Source organism: Muscardinus avellanarius, assembly GCF_963383645.1.
Source record: "Muscardinus avellanarius genome assembly, chromosome: 12".
Classification (NCBI taxonomy): Eukaryota; Metazoa; Chordata; class Mammalia; order Rodentia; family Gliridae; genus Muscardinus; species Muscardinus avellanarius.
Genome location: NC_137798.1, coordinates 7,802,968 through 7,821,295, shown reverse-complemented (window position 1 = coordinate 7,821,295; position 18,328 = coordinate 7,802,968). Strand labels below are relative to the sequence as shown.

Below are 18,328 nucleotides of genomic sequence, written 5' to 3'. Positions count from 1 at the left end.
GGCCCTGTTACCACCTTCACCAAGAGGATCTGCTCCTACAGAATTGACGGCATTGAAGAGTAGTAGAACTTTCAGCACAATGGAAATGTGCAAAATGAAAGGGAAGAAAGGGGGTCCCAGCCATGTGGACATGCCCTGCCTCCAAACCCAACAGTCAGGGAAGTCATTGCTGGGAGAGGTGACCAAGCAAGAAGGTGCCAAGTACTTAGAGTGCTAGTTTGTTGTCTTCCCTCTAGCAGAAAACACAGGGGCACTGTGAACATTCTCAGGCCATTATGGAGTGAATGTTCGTTCTATCCAATATGGCAGCTGTGAGTCACAGGTAGCTATTTAAATGTAAACCAATGCAAGTTCTAATTGCTAGCTGTGTTTGCAGTGCTCAGCGGGGGTGATGACTGTGGTGTTCAACAGCACAAGTATAGAACATTTACTGCATTGCAAAATGTCCCATTGGGATACACAGATCACTGACTTTGTGGGAATTAACCCAAATGTATGGTTCGATTTTAAACCAGCACTAATGATGCGCCCATAGAACTGACTTCCTCGTACCTGATATTTGCACTCACACTTGCCTTCTGCGTCCTGTCTCACCTGAGGTATTGCAGTAGTGACAACCATGCCTGCTATCACGTAGAAAATAAAACCAGGTCCAAACCAAAGGCCAAAGGATATGCAAACTAGACCCACAAGGCTAGAGGGCAAGTTGGAGGCAGATATACTAGCCATGAGGTCCTATGGAATTAGATTTGGGGACCAGATTTGATCCCTGATTTTCTGGACCCCTAAGAACTGGACAAATGAACATATTAGTCAAAATACTAGTGAACAAGTGAGTCCAAGCTAATATTCATTCCCATAAGAGCATGCCCTTGGGGCTCCTAAAGTTCATTATTTTATTGACTACCTGAACCAGATACATACCAAGCATTGTCCCTAAAATACTCAACTCCAAGTCAAAGAAAAGCTAAGCTGTGGCATATTTTAATACATGATATATTACCTCCAACACTGTTTGAAATAAATAATTGCCAGGATTTTTTAAATTTCCACATCTTAGAATTCCATATATGCCATTCTTAAAAAATATAAATAAATGCAAGCCAGGTAGAGCGGCACCTGCCTGTGATCCCAGTACTTCGGAGGCTGAAACAGGAGGACTACAAGTTCAAGGCCAGTGAACATTAACTTTGAAAGACTCTATTTCAAAATAAAAAGTAAAAAGGGCCAGGGGTGTAGTTTAGAGGTAGAATGCCCCTGGGCCCAATCTTCCATACTACCAAAAACAAAAACAAATTTTAAAAAGTTGACATAATCCACTTAGAAGCACTAACATTTTCTTCATCGTATTCATTTTCAAGAGTTAAAGTGAAGCCCTTTCTTTGAAACAATATGGTCTAAATATATGTGATCTTTACTTAATCAGAGCACATGGGTCTGTTCACTGGTCCCCTTAATGCAAAACACTGGATCTTCAGAATTTATATCCACTTTTCTTCTTTGGGTTTGTTTCTTTCTGTCTTCTTTGTTACAAAATTAACATTTACTCATTCAACCTACTTTTACTGAATGCTTCCTATGACCCAATGTAGCACTAGCTATTAGAGACCAGGCAAATCAAAGAATCTTGTAGTCTAATCTCAGGTTAGATGATCGCAGCGTGTAAAATCTGGAAAGGATATTTAGGATCATACAGTACTCTGGCATCCTGATTTGACAGGTGGAGAAATCAAAAGCACAGGACATAAAGCATTTGCTGTTGCTAAAGTTAGATCCGCATCTAGTTCCCTTAACCAGTTACCTCAGTCCCACCACCTGCAGAGTTCTCCTAGCAAGGCTACCTCCTGGTGGAGTGCTCTCAATCTTTAATGAGCTAAAAAATAAGCCAGACAAGTAATTTAAATTGTCTAAAGGAAAAGTTAATAGATTGCAGGTGAGAGAAGCCGGTAGACTACCGTGCATCTGAGGCCATGCCACAGTTCATGGACTTTGAGGCCTTGTCTGCGCTGCCCTGACGCCTTGCTGCTTATTTTGGGTTCTCGGTTGTTTTCTCAAGCACTGAGGTTGCCAGAGAAAGAAGCATTTGTCTACGCCAAGTGTGAACGCTTATGAATGGAGTGTCCACCAAGTAGTTCTTCAGCAAGGGCGCTTCCAGAGAAGTCGGTATACTCACATGGAGTATTAATGAAAGATGTCTGTTTCTAAAAGTGAATGCTTAGGACTCTTAACTGGGTTATTGTGCTCGTAAATAAATCTTGGGGCAATGTCTTTTCCCCTGTTGTAAAATGTCTCAAATTTAATGAAGACCACAACCTGATCTGCAAAATTGCACTCAACACAAAAGTGTTCAAAAGTAATCTAATATATATTTGACATAAACACTGCGATAATTAGAAATTTTTATCTCTGATCCGGATAGCTTTTGTCACCCTCAATTTAATTTGAATTACAGTTGATTGCATGCTTTTGGTGACTGAACTGAATTTTATTAAGGAAATTGCAACATTCATAGCTTGGGGATATAAATTATAGTGCATTTGATATGCAAAATGAGGTCTCATGAACATTGTATTAATTCGGCACAATCAATAAACATTATCTGGTTGCTCAGAAAGGACCTTCCTTTTTTCTCTTTCTCTCACTTATGTTTTCGAATATTCTGCTAATTAACAGTACTAACCACAGTATGAAGCAACAGTATTCAAAATACTTTGAAAACAAATTGTTTTTAAGGTACTCATGATTTTTTCATAAAATTATTTACAGGAAATGATTAACATCCTGATCTAAAATGTTTTGCATCTATCAATGTAAAAGATCCCTAAGGCAATTAACAAGACAAAAATCGCTCAGCCTTATCTGAGTTACCATGTTACCAAAAATAGTAAGTTAAGCCAGGCATAGTGGCACATGCTTGTAATGTCAGCATTTGGGAGGCCGAGACAGGAGGACAGCAGTTCACAGACAGCCTCGGATACTTAGTGAGGTGCTTTACAACTCAGTGAGGCCCTGTTTCAAAAATAAAGAACAAAAAATAGGACTGAGGATGTAGCTCAGAGACAGAATGCCCCTGAGTTCCATCCCCAGTACCACAAAAAAAAAGTAGTAAGTTAATGTGTCTTTTAAAGAAGTTTGTCATTAAGATTGTACTAATACATACTGGTATTCCTTGGAGTAAGGAAATATACCTAATTATTCTACATTAGTATGGAGTTACTAAATTTGCAAATGTAAATGCTCTATGTAAATGTAAATGTGGTCTTTTAATCTGAGATAAATCTTTTAAGCGATATCGAATACTCACAGCGACAAATTGGTTATTTTCTAATTTAATGATGTCTCCCACTTTGACATTCATCCACTTTTCATTCTGCAGCCTAAGAACAGAAGCAAAATTAATTGTTTTCAAAAACAGAGAAACACCCAGAAGATTCTCAAGGGATGGCACCCACGATGCAGCAACCGGGAAGCAGGTGAGACTTTCCTCGCATCTTAAAGTCAAAGCAGCCTTCGTGACAATGGCCTTTACCTGAGCAACAGGGGAAATCACAGCTCAGAGAGGTTACACGATTTGCCCAAGAATGCCCAGCAAGTTAATGATACCCCTGGCCAAGCTCAAAATGCCTAACTCTTGACTGAGTGTTCTCTTTGCCATCCCATGATGCCAGCTTTCTACAGCAGTTATGAACTTTCAATAAAACCATTTGTTGAATTTCTTGACAGTCTTTTCGAACCCCTTGTTAATAAATATAGAAACATCTCCAAAATCCACCTCACTCCAAAATCCATCTCACTGCAGGTAGATAGAAAGTAAATGAGAAGACAGTGACCAGAGATTGTGCCGGGGCAATAGTTAAAATGCAAGTAAAAGGGGGAAATTTTTTAGCAAGGACAAGGTCAACAATTGGTGGTAAAGAAGGTCCTGAAATACCTACAAAATGGTCCGCGCACCATGGCTAAAGGATGGATTTGGTGGCTTTCACCAGGCTGGGACCCACAGCTCAGAACAGAAGGTAACACAGGCAGCAAGCCACACAGCTTTCTCTGAAGCTCAGGACAGAGCAGATTCCCAAGCCCACCCTGCACCGGGTTCAAAGGGTTTGTGATGGAAAGCGGTAGTGGCCCTGGGTGACCAATTGGGGTGTCCTTAGCCAGACTTGACCCCCAGAAATAGGCCACCTGGGGCAGGAAAACGTAATGCTCTTTTGGGGAGTTTCATCCTTCTGAAATTCGTCAAAAAGTAAACCAGCTTTGTTTTCTAAGCTGGAAGCCTTCAGCACACGCCCTTCTTCCAGGTCCCCTCTCAGAAGAGAAGGCTAAGACACAGGGGGCAGGTTTGCCCCGCGTAAGTTAAGGTGGGCAGTTGAATTTCATCGTGAAGTTTTTTTTAAAAAAAAAAAAACTAATTTACTTTCTTTATAGGCTGGAAAGCCATTTTAAATATTTATACAACTGTGAAATATGCCTCACACTATCAACCCTGCTGGCTTAGCCACTCCAAGAATTTCTCTTTAATTCGCATCCAAGTACATGTTGTTCTGGAAATTTTTCAATTGTGGCTTTTTTCATCCCTCGCCAGAATTCAATCACCCCCCCCAATGCCATGCTTTTTTTCTGCACTTTATCTAGTTAGATGGCAAAGGGAGGACCTAAGAGGCCTTGTAAACCTCTTTTTATTTATCTTTACAGGTGTGGCTCGTATGCGGGTTTATTTCTCTTGGGGATCCCTCTTTTGGAACATGAAGTGGCTTTCTAAGGAGACAGCCTATCCGAAAGAGGAACCATGAGTGGATGAAGAACCCTGTGCCCTGAAGTCTTTATTGAAAGTGTATTTGCTTCAGAAAGAAGATGAAATGACATTAAGCTTCACATCCAAACTCTTATTCCTCCAACTTGCATACCATATGCCCAGGACTGCGCAGGGAGCGGCAAAACTGCGCTTAACTGGAAACTCCGAGGTACGTCATTTAATGAGCGTGGAAGGTCATAGCCACAGAAGTACTGATATTCACTGGACAAGCAGAAACCCACGAAGACCTGCAAATGTTAAATTGCCTAATTTTGAATCCAATTGTTTTCCCGCCCTACCCACTACGGCTGCCACCAACAGCAACACAGCATTAAAGACTTCCCGGCACGAGAGACGAAAGATTCGCTTTAAAGCTCAGCTTCAAAAATATTTCTTGACCTCTCTGACTTTAGGTTGTGTAGTGATTGGGTTTCGTCATCACCCTGAAACAATGAAAGCAGACATCTCCAGGGTCTCCATGTGTGGCACAGCTGTTCCGGGGGCTCGTGTGTGAAGCTATCATGTACTCCAGCTCTGCTACCAAGATGCAGGCTGACCTTGCGGGCTGCAAACAGGACACCTGTCCCCAAAGACTCAAACACCCGCAGACTTGGCTTTGACCTCTGTCGGGGAAAGCCTTCTTGCTTTTGGAGATGAATATTCTGGAAACAAGTTCAACCATGTCCTCACACTCAAAGTCCAAGGTTTCAAAACATGGTTCCATTTTCAGTATCATCATAAAATGACTTCATTTTAGAAAATAGGTATAATCTAGTTAGTGATTCCTTTTGAAGCAAGGGCTTAAAAAATAGATGGCGTAATAAGATAGCCTTTACCTTGGTAACCTCACGAGCCAATGGGTAAGCGAGCCAAAATTTGAGAAAAAGACTTATAAAACTTACATTCCTAAAGCGTCATAAAACATATGGAGTTCAAGTACCCCAGAATGACAACGAGGATTACTTTAAGGAAAGAATGTTTTTAATATACTCATTCACCATATATCTATCTGCTCTTCAGAACATCAGAAAATCTGAGTCGTATGAAAAGGAGGTGCGAGAAACTTCCCCTAATAATAACTCTGTGTGTGTGTGTGTGTGTGTGTGTGTGTGTGTGTGATTTTAGTTACTAGGGATTTAATTCAGGGGCATTCTACCTCCAAGCTACACCCCCAGGCCTACTTCTCATTTTTAATGGGATCTCACTAAGTTGCCAAGGGCCTCGCTAAGCTGCCACAAACCTGTGTCGACCTACCAGTATATTATAGGTGTGCACCACCAGGTCTGGATTCACCTAATAACTCTTGATAAATTGGTCAAAACCTGCTCCTTCCTGATGAGGCACCGCACACTAAGAGCTACTAGGCTCAGCCAGGTAAGAGCGACAGAGCCCTGAACCATCCTCAGGCGACTGAACTATTGCCTCCAGGGGCTAAGAGTCAAAGGCTGACCTCGAGCAGGACACGGAGCCCGGTGTTGAGCTGAAGGAACAGAAGGGAGGGCCTTCAACAGGCTCAGCAAGATTCCTGTCAACTTCCCTATGTTCAAATGCTTCTGATTTCCCCGTTAAGAACCCAAATTCCTGGAAGAGTGGACTTCCTTAAAAGCTACAGAACAAGGGTTGGGTTACTAGAAAGAGAATATAATTGATCTCCCTAATCCACCAGTCAGTCCACTTACACCAAGCTTTAGTGTTAAGCACCCCACAGCCCTATCAAATACAAAAGCACTTCTTGCTCAGATGGACGTTACTTGTGCACCTCTGTTATCTTTAGGACTTAAGAATAATGCCTAGGTCATAGTAGGCACTCGACAAAGTTAAATAAGCGATAAATAAATATTAAATCAACATTTCTGAAAGCATCTGTTAAATTATAGCATTTTCCTAATAAGAATTTATGGCAGTCGACATTTATCTCATGCTTGCTGCCTTCCAGGGACTATACCCATTATTTCATATAGAGAGTTATTAAATTAAAAAATGGCATTTCACTAAATTCAAATTTCACACTTGGGGGTACTGAGATAGGAGGATAGCAGGTTTGCTCCCAACCTCAGCAGCTTAGTGAGGGCCTCCTCGACTTAGTGAGATCCTGTTTCAAAATCAAAAATAAAATAGGGCTGAGGTATATCTCAGAGGTATAACACCCCTGGGTTCAATCCTCAGCACCACACATTTTTTAAATTTTAGATAAACAGAAAATTGTTTCATTAATGTAAGTGTGTCCCATGCAGTATTGGGGACATGCTTATACTAAAACATTATCAGAACTGGGGCATGGTGTTGCACATCTGTAATCCCAGTACTTGGGAGGCTAAGATGGGAGGATCACAAGTTCAAGGCCAGCCCCAGCAACTTGGCAAAGTGAAAAATAAAATAAGGCTGAGGGTGTAGCTCAGTGGTAGAATGCCCCCTGGGTTCCATCTCCACTACAAAAAAAAAAAAAGAACTGATCATAAAGGTATTTAAATATGAATGTACAAAGATGTTTATTGTAGCACTATTTATAACAATTGGCTAGAAACCACTAAAATGCCCATCATTTAAAATTAGATGTGCTGGGCACACACTTGTAATCCCAGCATTTGGGAGGCTGAGACAGAAAGATCGCGGTTCATGGACAGCCTCAGCTACTACTTAGTGAGACCCTCTGCAACTCAATGAAACCCTGTTTCAAAATAAAGAATAAGAAATAGGGCCAAGGTGTAGCTTGAAGGTAGAATGCCCCTGGGTTCCATCCCCAGTACCACACAAAAAAAATTTAAAAATAAAATTAGATGCATGAACCATGAAACACTTATCCAGTCCTGGTCCAATAGAATACAATGAGTCACAGAATAGAATAAAGTGGGTTTATATGTGCTATTATGAAATGTGCCTTAAATTATCTTATTAGCTTAAAAAGATGTTTGTGCAAGGCAAGATTCCTGTTTTGAAACAAGGATATACCTACATGAACACTTGTTTGCACACGTATAGAAAACTCTTGGGAAAGACACAAGAAACTATTAAGTGGTTACCACTAGAGAAAGAAAAGAAAGAGGGCCGCTGGGAGGGAGGGAAGACTTCGCTTCCAGTGTATATTCTTTTGTACTGCTTGACTTCTTGGCATTACATAAACTGGCGTTTTAAAGGCCAATTTAAGAGAGAGAGAAAAATAAATACATGAAAACTTTTCTTTTAGGTCACACGTAAGCAACAGGGGCTGGGACTGGAACCCAAGTCTCCTTGGCTCCAAAGCCCATGCTCTTAATAAATCTATATTTATTGTTCTTTTTTCCCTTTTATTTTCCATGGTAATTATGTACTGTCTACTTAGAATGGACCCTAAGGAGCTGAAGCGGTTTGATCGGGGCCACGGTGCACCATCCGTGTTTAAAGCCAGCCAGTCCCAAGCCAGCTAGCAATCACGGTCCCTGACTCCCATGCTCGGTGGACAGCAGCGGTTTCTGGTTCTTTTCAGCCTCAGCCCTGTCAGAGCTGCATGAGTAAAACATCCAGCTTGGCCCTAATCCCCTCACAATGGACGGGTGAGCAGGATCTCGTTAACGCTGAGAACCAACATAAGTGCTCATATCTTTGGAATCTGTGTATAATGAACCATGCAGAGGATTCCCCCTTTTTCTCCCTTCTTCTCAGCAAAACACTTATGCTGAGGCAAAAAAAAAAAAAAAAAAAATCACCCAGGAAGGTCCATAGTCAGCTGCTGAAGATGGCTGCCCTCACCAATTTTGCCAGGGAGGATGAGAAAAGGAGGAGAATGAGGGGAGATGTAGTCCTACAAATTGGATAATCTGGTTTAACAATTTGCTAAGAAAGAGTAACCAGTCTTACAGATGTTCTGTCTAATTTCTCTGAATCCACCGAGATCATATTGTACGTTATTCAGATGCAGAAACACACAATTTAGACTGTGTTTTCAAAATAAAAGAATTGATTTACTTACTGAGTCTTACCTGAACAATATACCTGCCTGATGGTAGCACAAAAAGCCTTATTTATTTATTTATTTATTTATTTACTTATTTATTTATTTATTTGCAGTACTCGGGATGGCAGGGACACTCTACCTCCAAGCTATAACGCTGCCCTACATTTTACTCTTTATTTTGAAACAGGGTCTCACTGACTTGCAAAGAGCTCACTAAGTAGCTGAGGTTATCCATAAACTGCGATCCTCCTGTCTCAACCTCCCAAATGCTGGGATTACAAACATGAGACACCATACCCAGCTTCAAAACCTTTCTCCTTAATCAGTATCTTAAGACACTCTCAAGATTCTGTGAATTCTATTTTTTTTTCAGCACTGGGGATTGAACCCAGAAGCACTTTACCTTCAAGCGATACCCTCAGCCCCTATTTTTTTAACTCTTTGAAACAAGGTCTCACTAAGTTGCGAAGGGCCTCACTAAATTCCTGAAGCTGGCTGTGAACCTGAATCCTTCTGTCTAAGCCTCCCAAGTACCAGGATTACAAGCGTGTGTCACCACGCCTGGCTAGATTCTATAAATTTTCAGTAGTATTTCATTGATAGACAGCTAGTAAGTGATGAGACCATCACTGAACATTGGATGTCCTTATTAAGGAAGGTGGTCTCTAGCCAGACACTCTCCTCAGCCAAGGCAATTACAGAGAAGCTGAGAGTGGTTATTATGGCTTGGGTCTTCACTGTCCCTGTGCTGAAAGCCCCACTGAAGCATCAGTGTGTTTGGAGTTAGGCCTTAGGGGGAGATTGGCTCATGAAGGCTTTGATCTTATCAATGGGTTAAGAGATGTATAATAGATTCATCTCTTAAAAGAGTTTGGGGAGAGACACTTTGTTATAAAAGCTAGATATCTCTCTCTCTCTCTCTCTCTCTCTCTCTCTCTCTCCTTTACTTTATGGGGTAAGCCACTCTCAGATAATTTTCTTTTACCCAGTTCATTAGTGAATAAGTCTTCTCTCTTTGGAAAAAGAAAAACTCCCCCCCACACACACAAACAAAAAGGAGAAGAAAACCTAAACATTTTAGTTCCAAGATAAAAGGTCTGTATTCCATTTTCCCTTTGCCTCTAATAGTCAAAACAAATGTTCCCACAGAGGGGACAGTTAGCAGAGAACCAAATGTCTGTCAAAGCAGAAAAAAAATATTTGTTACTTAAAGTATTAAGTAAAAATAGGGGTTATACCAATAGCAACAATGCAAAAGTGTTTCTTCATGCTAGGATTTGGTTTTCTCTGGTCAGAGAACCTAATATTTCTGGAAATAGCATTTCTGGTTTTGCAGCACTACATACAACTAAAGAGATCACTGGAATATTATGAGTCTAATCACTTGCTAGATTTGCATTCATATTGAGTTCTAAATACATTTCTAAACAAAAAAAGGGGCATTCTACCTCCAAACTACACCCCAGCCCCATTTCCTATTCTTCATTTTGAAACAGGATCTCACTGAGTTGCAAAGGGCCTCAGTAGGTGCGATTGCCTGCAAACCGTGATCCTCCTGTCTCAGCCTTCAAACTGCTGGGGATTATAAGTGTGAGCCACCACGCCCAGCTCTCTAACAAATTTTTAAATTTGACTTAAAAATATATTGTAATGTTTTTCATCATAAGCTCCTCAAACACAGGATGGATGTAGCTAGAATTCTTAGCCAGGTGATTACCCTCTGGCATGTAATTATCACCCCTCAGTGATGAGTCCACTACCATTCTTACATGAACAAAATGAGGCCCGGGAACTAGATCCTACACCAAGTGTTTTTCCAAGACCCCAGAGACAGCTGGGGAAATAGAAATCTGGCTCTTAACCCCCGTCCAATCATCTTTGCCCTGTGATACCTGGAGCATGGAAATATTCTCCCAGTCAACAAGGAGGAACACCTGTACTTGAAGAGAATGACCTCAGTGTTATTGTTTGCCACGTAGCTGTCATCAAAACCCCAGAAAGAAAATTGATGGGCCAAGGAGACTGTCTAATAAAGGATATATTAACTTTCATTCCTCAAGATATTCCCAGCTTGGTCCCTATATACAGTGAGCTCATCGGAAAACTATATGCCTGGACTTTATTATTGCCCTCCCTCTAGATTTGTCTTCTTAGAATCATGACTTCACACCATGCCAAAAGACTTCAGTCAGGATCTACTTATGGTCATGGGGAAACTATCTCTGCTCTCTGAGGCTTCAACCATTATGTCATTTGGACTCCTCTCTGCACCAGGATAAATCTTTATTTTCTTTCTTTTTTTTTTTTTTTTCAGGACCAGGAATGGAACCCAGGGGCACTGTACCACCAAGCTACACTCCCAGCCCTATTTTTTTGTCTTTTATTTTTTTGAAACAATCTCACTGAGTTGCAAAGGGTCTCGCTAAATAGTTAAGGCTGTCCTTGAACCGTGATCCTACGTTCTCAGCCTCCTGAATGCTGGGATTACAAGCGTGCACCAGCACGCCTGGCCTGGGATAAATCTTAGAGCTCACGATTAGTAGAATGCTTCTCTCCAGCGAACCATTGATTTTGTATTCTCTACACCTTCGTTATGAAGAGAGATACAGCTCAAGGTAAGGTTCTAAAATCACAAGTAACAAGTCTTACTGGATTATTAAAGCAAAAACTAGAAAATGTCATAGTAAAACTCTGTCTTTGGAGAACAATATTATAGGGAAAAAAATTTGGTACTGATGACTGAACTCAGGAGCATTCTATCTCAGCTACACCCCCAGCTCCTTTTAAAACTTATTGTTGAAACAGGGTCTCACTAAGTTGCTGAAGCTGGCCCCAAATTTGCCATCCTCCTGTCTCAGCCTTCCAAGTACTGGTATTACAGGTATGCACCACTGCACCTGGCTATAGGCATAATCTTAATATTTGTATAAACAAAATTCTGTTCAGAATGGACCAGAAATTGAATTGAAATGTAAACATTGTTATACTCTTTTTTTTTTTCTTTTTGGTGGTACTGGGGTTCCTGGAAACCCTTCTACCTCCGGTCTACACTCCCAGACCTATTTTATATTTTTATTTGGAAAAAGGGTCTCTTAAGCCAGCGAGGCTGGCTTTGAACCTGTGCGATCCTCCCATCTCTGCCTCCCAAGCGTGGGGATTACAAGTGTGCACCACCACGCCCACCCTTCTTATACTCTTAAAGAAGAAAATATTGAACTCCTGTTTATGAAGGGAATTATATAACATAGTAGAAAGAGCCCATGCTATAGAATATGAAAACATAGACTTGAGCCCAATCTTCACCATCAATTAGCCGTGTGCCTTTGGGCAAGAATTTGACCGAAATTCAAATTTGCCACCATGATCTACAAGAATTGGCACTTGCCAACCTGTCAGAATGTCTCCTTGTTAGACTAAGATTTTTTTTAATTAAATAAACTACCAGGCACAGTAGCACACGCCTCTGTAATCCCAATACTTAGGAGGCTGAGACAGAAAGATCACAGGTTTGAAGCCAGCCTCAGCAATTTAGTTAGGCCCTTTGCAACTTCGTAAGGGTCTGTTTTAAAATAAAAAAATAAAATAAAATCTGGCTGGACAGGTAGCTCAGAGGCAGAACAGCCCTGGGTATAATCCCTAGTACCACAATAAATCAGTAAATATATAAATATAAAATAACATAAAACCACCTGACATTTAATCACCTCTCATGACATAAGTTTCAGATGAGACAAATTTATAAGAATATTTTTAAACTGTAAAAATGATATAGCCCTTTAAAGTATGGTCACTTTTTATTGTTATGAAGCACCTCGTTATAAAGAGAGTACATTCTGATTTTTATTTCAAGTTTCCACAAGAGCTATTTCTGTTCATTCTCTCCGTCACGATTCCCCACACTTTCTCCGGTCAGGATTTTTTGGATACCTTTCTGGTTATAGTCACCCGTCTTTCCTGTTGCTCATGCCAACGACCAATTTCTCAGTTTGTGCTTTAGTCAGCATGGTTAGCTGCTCTCTCTTTCTTCACTTTATTTGCTTTTCAACTTTAAAAGTTGCTAGAAACTACACATTCACGTGTTCTTTTGCTTTGTTAGCCACCCCGCTATGGTTTAGAAGCGCCCACCAAGGACCCACTTGTAAAAGTCTTGGTCGCCGGGCTGAAGCACTATGGGTGATAAGAGAGCCTTGCGGAAGTGTGGTCATTGGGGGAGTGCCCTTGAAGGGGATACTGGGACCCAGACCCCTTCCTTCCTTCCTTCCTTTCTTTCTTTCTTTCTCTCTCTCTCTCTCTTTCTCTCTCTCTCTCTCTCTCTCTCTCTCTCTCTCTCTCTCTCTCTCTCTCTCTCCCCAGCTATCTCATCCTTCTCTACTAAGCCAGTTGAACATGGATTGAAATCATGATCCAAATAAACACTTCTAAACACTTCTTCCTTTCAAGTTTGTTTTTCTCAGGTATTTTGTCACAGCTCAGAAAGCTAACTAACACACATTCCTTCTCAAACCCTTTGTGGGCTGTTTCTCCTCGTCCCGGTTTCACACTTTGAAGTTCTCTCAGAACACCTCTCTTCACTATGCAGGGTTTAGTCCCCCACCCTAGGTAGTCAGATGGCTTTCATATCTATATCTTCAGCTCAGATCTCCCCCATCAGTTTGTAACTGCACATTCTACGCCTCCATAGAGTGACCAATATCTTCACAGAAGTCAAATTTCCTTGTCCAGACAGAAAACAACCACCATGTTCCTTCCCCAGTTTTTCCCACCTCAGAACGTCAGCCAAGAACCCTGAGCTCCCAATTCCTCTGCTCTCTCATATCCAACGCAATAGAACTCCTAAAGTCATCACCTTCAAAATATATTCCAATCTGTGAGTATTAGATGACATCATGGAAGTACCATTACTTTGTTGAGTATATAATATTGTGAGAAAGCAGATTTTAAGCTCTTATGCTCAAGATAAATGCAAAAGTATTTACTGATCGCGTAATATGACATCCAGGATTTGCTTTTTAAATACCTAGAAAAAGCCAGGCGCAGCACAGTGGTGCACAACTGTAATCCCAGTACTCAGGAGGCTGAGACAGGAGGATCGCAGGTTCAAGGACATCCTCGGCACTGTAGTGAGACTCTTAGCAACCTCACAGGTTGACCCTGTTTCAAAACAAAAAATAAAAGTAGGCCTGTGGTTGTGGCTCAGAGGTCTAATGCCCCCGGGTTCAACCATCAGTACCACAAAAATAAAATGCAATGCCCTAGAAAACAAAATGTATGAATACAAAAATAGCAGAAAGATCATAGTGGCTGCCAGGAGGTAATACACAAATGAAGGTTAACTGCACTGTTGTGTTTGTGTGTGTGTGTGTGTGTGTGTGTGTGTGTGTGTGTGTGTGTGTGTGTTTTACTGGGAATTGAACCTAGGGGCATTCTACCTTTGAGCTACACCCCTGACCTATTTTACTTTTTGTTTTTTATTTTTATTTTTTTTGTGTGTGTGGTACTGGGGTTCCTGGAAGCCCTTCTACCTCCGGGCTACACTCCCAGACCTATTTTTACATTTTTCTTTGGAAACAGGGTCTCCTAAGCCAGCGTGCGCAGCTGACTTCGAACCTGAGCGATCCTCCTGTCTCTGCCTCCCAAGCGTGGGGATTACGGCGTGCGCCACCACGCCCGGCTTATTTTTTATTTTGAAAAAGAGTCTTGCTAAGTTGCTGAGGATAGCCTTAAATTTGCAATCCTCCTGTTTCAGCATCCCAAGTACTAGGATTACTGGCATACACCACCATGCCTGGCTTGATCTGCACTGTTTAATGGAAAGAAAACTGGCAGGAATGTGGATGGCTTAGCAGAGCCCAGTGCTGCTTAGAGAAACATCATTCAATCAGCACACCATCCCAGCAGAGACCCTAATGCGGTATCTCTGTCTACAACAAAAGGTTGTCATTGTTTCCCACTGGAGGGATTTATTAGAAGACAAAATTTAAAATATATTCTCAAGTGGAACACAAATATTATAGGCCAACAATAGACAATCAATATTAATAGACATGTCACGGGAAAAAAAGAAATAATAAAAGTAGTTAATAAAGATTTGGGGCAACACAGTCACCTTCACTAGAAATAAACAAGTTTTTAAAGTAATATGACACCTATTCAAACATATCAGATTGACCCATATATTTTTTTATGATCATACTCAAATTGTGGTGATGTTGTGGGAAAAATACTCTCATTTGTCCAGATATAAGGATAAATTAGCAAACTTCCTGGAAAATGACTTAACAATATGTATTAAGAACCTTTAAAAAAAAACTTTAAAAAAATTAACACCCAGTCAGCGATGGAGGTGCACAGTACTTAAAGACAGGAAGGTTACAGGTTCAAGACCAGCCTCAGCAACCTAGTGAGACTCTCTTTCAAAATCAAAAATCAAAAATAAGTTGGGGCATAACTCAGAAGTAATATGCTCCTGAGTTCAATCCATAGTACCCCTACTTGTGTCTAGACTCCCTATAAATATAGCTCTAAATAAATAATTAGAGATGCATATAACATTTACATTCAAAAATGATCCTGTAGCCAGGTTATAGTGGCACACACTTGTAATCCCAGTACTTGGGAGGCTTAGGCAGAAGGATAGCAGGTTTATGGCCAGCTTTAGCTACTTAGTAAGGCCCTCCACAACTTAATGAGATCCTTTCAAAATAAAGAATAAAGACTAGGTGTGGGGGTGTAGCTTGGAAGTAGAATACCTCTGGGTTTAATCACCAAATACTCAAAACAAAAAAAAAAATAAGAAATATTTAGAAAAAAACCAGATACAATTATCTAACAATTGAGGAATGACTAATTATGGTATATCTGTTATACAGTCATTAAAATATGTTTTTAAATCATTTTAAATGGCCGGGCGTGGTGGCGCACGCTTGTAATCCCCGCGCTTGGGAGTCAGAGACAGGAGGATCTCGCAGGTTCGAAGCCAGCCGTGCTGACTTAAGAGACCCTGATTCCAAATAAAAATATAAAAAATAGGTCTGGAAGTGTAGCCCAGAGGTAGAAGGGCTTCCAGGAACCCCAGTACCACCAAAAATTCATTTAAGGTGATATATTGTTAGCGTCTTTTTACAACCCTCAACTAGGCTAAGTACCTCCTGTTTAGTACTTGCATGGTAGTTAGCAAATGCCTTCATAACCATAGACATTATTTGACAACTATCCGTTTCTTTTCTCTCTCCTCCACTAAATTTTAATCAGAAAACCAGGAAATGTGCGTTAATCATCTTTGACACATAGTACTCAGACAGAATAAAGATTTGTTCAGAGCTGCCATGATGTGTCTGGTCTTACTAGTGTTGGCACAATCATTCAAAGGGCCTCACCCAGGCTGGCTACGTTGTTGAACACCATCAGTTTTATCAACCCGAGCAAAAAGGATCAAGGCGTTAGCAGAAGTGACAACCCTCTCCCCTGCCCTAACCTAGGGCATGAACTAGAGTGCCCACATGAACCCACTGTCCCCAGACTCAGCAGACCTCAGGAAACCTAGCCTTTGGTGTCCTGTGTCTCATGGACCTGGGCCAAAGGTTGGTCTATCAAGTGGTGATTCCATTTCTCATACTTTGGAAATAAGAGGAATGATACAGGCCTTATGACGCAAATCACTTATTGGTCATCACAGTTGAGTAATACTCATTAATTACTCAAATGCCAAAGTCTATTGTTGCTTTTACCCACTCCCTGGATATACCTATGATGGGGGACTGGAGTAGACTTTTATTTCTTTCCATGAGGAAGATGAAGCCTTTCTACTACAAAGTAGCTCTGTTAGTTATTTTCTAAAAAGCACTCTACATGTATGCTCCACGAAGTTTTTCTACTTTATAGCAATGACAGGCCAGCTGCCCATTCCCCCACAAGACTCTGCTTCCCACCCATGAAGGACTTTCAAGGGCTTTGATCTTCTTTGCAGTATGTTAAAAAAAATGTCTAAATATGTGTTTGAGCTATCTCCTCTGTTCTAAATTTCTTCTTTAATTATAAGAGCCACTACTAGGAACTTTATTTTCAACTGAGATAATTAGGAGTTTTCATACCAGGGATGGTGGCCAATAAAAAGGTATATTTGAGTAGAACTTAGCCTCGTTTGGCATCCTCAGTACCACGTCTGGAACTGAATGTCAATGAATCTGCATGGTAATTATAAGTATCTATGCCACCATCCTTTGCATATTTATTCATATAAGCTCCAATACCAACATTTTTAGCTACCCAATTCTTTAACATTGTCTCTTTTTAATAGGGTCTCTGTTGAATATTGTATTTGTTTTGGGGGTTTGGGTTTTATTTTTGTGGTACTGGGGATTGAATCCAGGGGCATTCTACCACTGAGCTACACCTCCAGCCCTACTTTTTATTCCCTTATTTTGAAACAGGGTCTCACTGAGCTGCATAGGGCCTCACTAAGTAGCTGAGGTTGTCCACGAACCCAGAATCCTCATGTCTCAGCCTCTGGATATTGTTTTCATATCATTGTTTAAATCTCAATCCCAGGATTGTAGCTTCTTCAAACTTGAAAAGAAAGTAAGAGAAGAGATCCAGAGCAAGAACAAAATTTAGAATACAGAGAAAGGAAAAGAGGGAGGAGGAGGAAAATGGCAAGGGAAGGAGGAGATATTTTCTAAAATACAATAGAAGGGTATCCCTGGGAGTCTAAGTATAAAAAGAAATTACGACAGCACCTCGTGCCTCGGCACCAACAAAAATTGAGACCAAAGGAACACACACACACACACACACACACACACACACACACACACAAAGAACAGTCTTTTGAAACTATTTTCCATAATGATGGATCAGGTGCAAAAAGAGAAAGTTCAACAAAAACAAAGAAAAAAGACACTTGCTGAGAAATATTTCTCAAGCCACGAAGTGACATACACAGCGTGTTAGTTATCTGATGGCGTACCAATGACAGAAGCTGTGTCCCTTTCCCTAAGTTTTATTTGCCTTGCTCTTACTGGTAACTTAAACTTTAGTATTTTTTTTAAATTAACCTATTTGTTTCTCCAAAGTTTCAGAAGAAATTATATGAAAGATGGCAGATTTCCTTTCAAAACATCTACCTGGCAATTTTTAACACACAGGACTGTGATCCCTAAACCTACTTCTAAGGAAACAGAGTCTGCAGAGCTGAATCCTCCGGGATTTAAGTCCGGACGGGCCCCTCCTTGGCTGATAGAGACAGTACACAGATCTTATGGTAGAAGCCAGTAATTTCCAACAGATACCTAATAACTGAGTCTGGGAAGAAAAGAGGAGAAAAAAAAAAAACTTCAGCTCCCCACTTTTGGCAGAAAACTTCATATATATATTTGCATTTTAGGACTATTTACAGTTCATATGGTTTCCAGACCCACTCTTCAGAAGTGGGGTGCCATCCCCTGCCTGCATTGCTCAGTGCTGTGCATGTGATATTCTCCGGCAGTCGGCCAGAGGAGCATTGATCGGAAAATGAAGCCTTAACTCTAGCCATGTAAGGGGAGCACACATTTGAACGCAGATGCTCAGAGAAGAGCAAGGCAGCTAGATGAGGCCAAAGTGAATCCTGT

At 40.9% G+C, this 18,328-nt stretch overlaps 1 protein-coding gene across 1 annotated transcript in view; it reads right to left on the bottom strand.

Moving 5' to 3' along the window:
- ATP8B4 (ATPase phospholipid transporting 8B4 (putative)) overlaps positions 1-18,328 on the bottom strand; it is a gene marked incomplete at both ends in the record, with an annotated part of 117,936 nt that overhangs the window by 33,733 nt on the left and 65,875 nt on the right. Inside the window, one exon of the mRNA XM_080707016.1 lies at positions 3,305-3,377. Within this exon, the coding sequence (XP_080563142.1) occupies positions 3,305-3,377 (73 nt within the window). The remainder of the gene's footprint in view (positions 1-3,304; positions 3,378-18,328) is intronic.